Source organism: Ursus arctos, unplaced genomic scaffold (genome assembly GCF_023065955.2).
Source record: "Ursus arctos isolate Adak ecotype North America unplaced genomic scaffold, UrsArc2.0 scaffold_5, whole genome shotgun sequence".
NCBI lineage: Eukaryota > Metazoa > Chordata > Mammalia > Carnivora > Ursidae > Ursus > Ursus arctos.
The window spans coordinates 9,352,419-9,356,237 of record NW_026623067.1 but is presented as its reverse complement, the minus strand read 5'-3'; the positions used below and the strand labels follow the sequence as shown (position 1 = coordinate 9,356,237).

The 3,819-nt window shown below is 36.7% G+C and overlaps 1 protein-coding gene across 1 annotated transcript; it reads right to left on the bottom strand.

Moving 5' to 3' along the window:
* Positions 1-933: 933 nt before the first annotated feature.
* Positions 934-1,863, bottom strand: LOC113261437 (olfactory receptor 2M4-like). The gene has a single exon (XM_026507562.1). The coding sequence runs from the start codon at positions 1,861-1,863 to the stop codon at positions 934-936; it is 930 nt and encodes a 309-aa protein (XP_026363347.1).
* Between the last annotated feature and the right edge of the window lie 1,956 nt (positions 1,864-3,819).

The window sequence follows — 3,819 nt, the reverse complement described above, 5'->3', positions numbered from 1 at the left end:
TACTATATTTTGGCTAATTGAACTTAATAAAAATGAAAAAAAATACAGTCATAGTTAGGAATTCCAATAACTGAAGGTTTTCTAATTTCTTCAAATAGATTCTAGAAAGTAAAATAGAAATGGATGGGTAATAAGTCATGATTTAGAAGAAATTGGGCAGCGAAAGCGTTTCTTTCTTTTTTTTTTTTTAATATAGAAAAACTAAGTTGACCCTCAGGTCCTTTATTTTTTCTATTTTATTTTTTTAATTTTTTAATTATGTTATGTTAGTCACCATACAGCACATCATTAGTTTTTGATGTAGTGTTCCATGACTCATTGTTCAAAGCATTTTTTCTTGCAGTTATTCTAACTGGACTTGTTAAAATATCTAATTCTAATTTAAAGGTGAAAAATATGTAGGACATTCTAAGAGATATTCTGTATAGACATGACTTGACTGGAGAAAGTTTCGATACTAAATCCCCACTTGTAAGTGGTTAGGAATTATGTAATGAGTCAGGAAAAAAAAAAACTGGTTAATACTCAGGGTCAAGAATGGTAACATTTATCTACTCCCAGGTAAGTAATCCTTAAACAAGAATCAGTCAACAAAAGCAGTGTATCAAATCCAGCATTTTTTTCTTGAATAAAGCAAAGAACCATAGGACTTATACCTGGGTTCAAAGGCGGGTATCCTAAAGTCAAGTACTCACGACTCACAAATAGTAATAAAACTGAAATTCATTGGGAGTAAGTGGTCTATGCTAATCTTCAAAAACAGCCTACTTTACATATGATGTTTATATATTATACCAAATAAAACTATCATAAAATTGGAAAAATATTGGAGAAAATACAAACTAGGAGAAAGAGGATGGCCAAGAGATTCCAGCTTCCTTGAAGGAGTATTGACCTGAATGGACACTCAAATATGTTTTAAAAAAAATACATTTATTTTCCTTTCCTCAGTAGTTTCTGAAGTCCCCTGGATACCTCTTTGTTGCGGAGGCTGTAGATGAGAGGGTTCAGCATGGGGGTGAGGATGGTGTAGAAAGCGGATACTATCTTGTCCTGCTCTGCTGTATGGTTAGAAGCTGGTCTCATGTACATGAACATGGCTGCACCATAGTAGAGTCCAACCACAGATAGGTGGGAGGAGCAGGTGGTGAAGGCTTTGCGGCGACTTTCTGTAGAGCTCATGCGGATGACTGCTCGAAGGACATGTGAATAGGAAATAATGATCACAGAGACTGGTAATATTAGCATCACCACACAGCAGATGAAAAGCAGTCTCTCAAAAGCAGAGGTGTCTGTGCAAGATAGAGGGAAAAGGGCAGCAACATCACAGAAAAAGTGATGAATTTCCAGAGAGCTGCAGTAAGAGAGTGACAGTACTTCTACAAGCACAATAACACCATCAAGAGAGCCCAAGATCCAGGAAGCAACAGTCATGAGGGCACAGAGTTTCTGATTCATGAGGATGGTGTATCGAAGTGGGTGGCATATAGCCACATAGCGGTCATAGGCCATGACAGCCAATAGGAAACATTCAGCTCCAAGCAGGGACACATAGAAGAATATCTGGGCTCCACAACCTGCCAGAGAGATGGACTTCCTGCCAGACAAGTAGCCAAAGGCCATCCTGGGTACTGTGGTGCAGATGAGCATGAGGTCCATGAGGGAGAGTTGGCTGAGGAGGAAGTACATGGGTGTGTGGAGCTGGGTGTCCAGGTAGATGAGGAGAATCATAGAAGTGTTTCCCATGAAGGCCACTGTGAAGATGCCCAAGACCAGAGAAAAGAGGAAGGTTTGGGTGGAGCTGTGATCAAAGATTCCTAGCAGGATGAAGTCAGAGCTGAAGGTCTGGTTTCTCCACACCATTCTGGATAATTTGCCTTATCTAGAAGTCTTAGAAAAGCCACAGTATTATTTATTATTTAAGTTTTCAAATGAATACCATGGCAATCACTCTAATGGGAACTGTATTTACTGCATGCTCAAGACCTTTAGTTATTTCCCATCTGGTCATGACAAGTTCTGTGACTTACTTCAGTGATTTCCAGTTATTTCCTTCTAAACATCACAGGCAACCACTCTAAAAGTATTTTCTTTATTCTCCAGATAACAAATATGAAGATTATGAGTCAGCCAATGTACCTACAGGTAGACAGTCAATAGAGAACCTAGAAGGAAAATAATTAAATATACATATTCCTGAATTTGATGCCCATCCTTGATTATAGGAAATTCCTCATTGACCTCATTTTGCCTTTGTTCTAACATGTCTCCAGTTGGTGCTTTCCTAAATAACTACTGAATTCATGTTGTAATAATTCCCTGTACCATTCTGCCCCTTCCCGTTATGTGGCACTAGAACAGTGAAAGTCTGTACGGTATCACTATCATTATACCTGTACATCCTAATTCAGAGGAGAGTTTAATACTGTAAGTTTTTACTTTCTGTTCTCAGAGAAAGTCTTGAAGTCCTAACTTAATTAATCAAAGCACCCTTTAAAATGTTTCCTATGGAAGAACAGAGTATTCACTTATTTTTTGAGAATAATTTTTCTTTTTTTTAACTGTATGTAGAGGGGAGCTCTTTATTTATGTATTTGGGTTTTTTTAGAATTTTATTTTTCCCTGCTATAATAAAACATTATTAAGTCGCATGATACAAACTTCTGGGGAACAAGAGGGAACCTCTTTTTGAGATCTTTAAAAATTTCACTTCAATGTGGCATTTTGGGAACTACTGAGGTATGTTTCACCACAACGGGTAAAGGGCTGAATGTATAAAATACCCAACCCTTTACACTTCAAGGGGACAGAACACTAGATGTACTTGTGTGTTATAAGGAAAGCATTTAATTAATTAATAAATAAATTAATTAATTATTGGAGCCTGGAGATGTATCAGTAATGTGATCCTAAGGAGCCAGATTAAATTTGCTTCAAATTTGTTTTTAATTAAGCAATTATTAAAGAAGTATTTTAATCTGTAGCATAAAGATGTACAGTGACATGAAATGATTTAGTATGAGAAATCTCATGTTTACTGAAGCATGATTGCTTGAGTGGGTTAATCTGCAAACATAGTGACCAGGAAGGGTATGCCTGCAGCATCCAGGGGAGCCAGTGTAAAGCCTAGGAGGTGATAGTAGAGAAGTGATGGAATGGTTAGAAATACCATTATCCATCAGTTTCTCAAAGGTTATTGATTATGCTCTCTAGACCTCATTTATTTTTCCCTACCTCTAAAATATCATACTATATAGATATTTTGCTGGAGTTTCAATTAATTACAGAACAAAGAAAACTCAATCCAAAGCATGCTCCACTATTTTCCCCTGCCTGATATGGCAGTGTTACCAAATTTTTTTGGACTTCCAGACTTCCAATTTGAAATAATGTATTTTTCCTAATATTCTCATGTGTTACTTTTTTATTTAGCTTAAAGAAATCTAAATTTTTAGGGTTCCTTGGTGGCTCAATCAGTTAAGTGGCTGCCTTTAATTCAGGTCATGATCCCATGGTTCTGGGATTGAGCCCTGCCTTGGGTTCCCTGCTCAGCAGGCAGCCTGCTTCTCCCTCTCCCTCTGCCCTCCTCCCACTTGTTCTCTCTCTCTTTCAAATAAATAAATACAACCCAAAAAATATCTAAATTTTGTCTAATTCATATAATGCTTTTTGATACTTAATATCTACTTGACTAAAGATTATTTATCAATGTATCTATCCTTATTATCTACCTTTCAGTCCATTCAGAAACATTCTAAGAAAATAGCAGTTTCAAATATATTACAGGGAATTCAATTAAATTGTTGAGAAACCCAATTA

Excerpts from the sequence above, each read along its gene's own strand:
- LOC113261437 (XM_026507562.1), bottom strand. The coding sequence starts at position 1,863 with ATGGTGTGGAGAAACCAGACCTTCAGCTCTGACTTCATCCTGCTAGGA.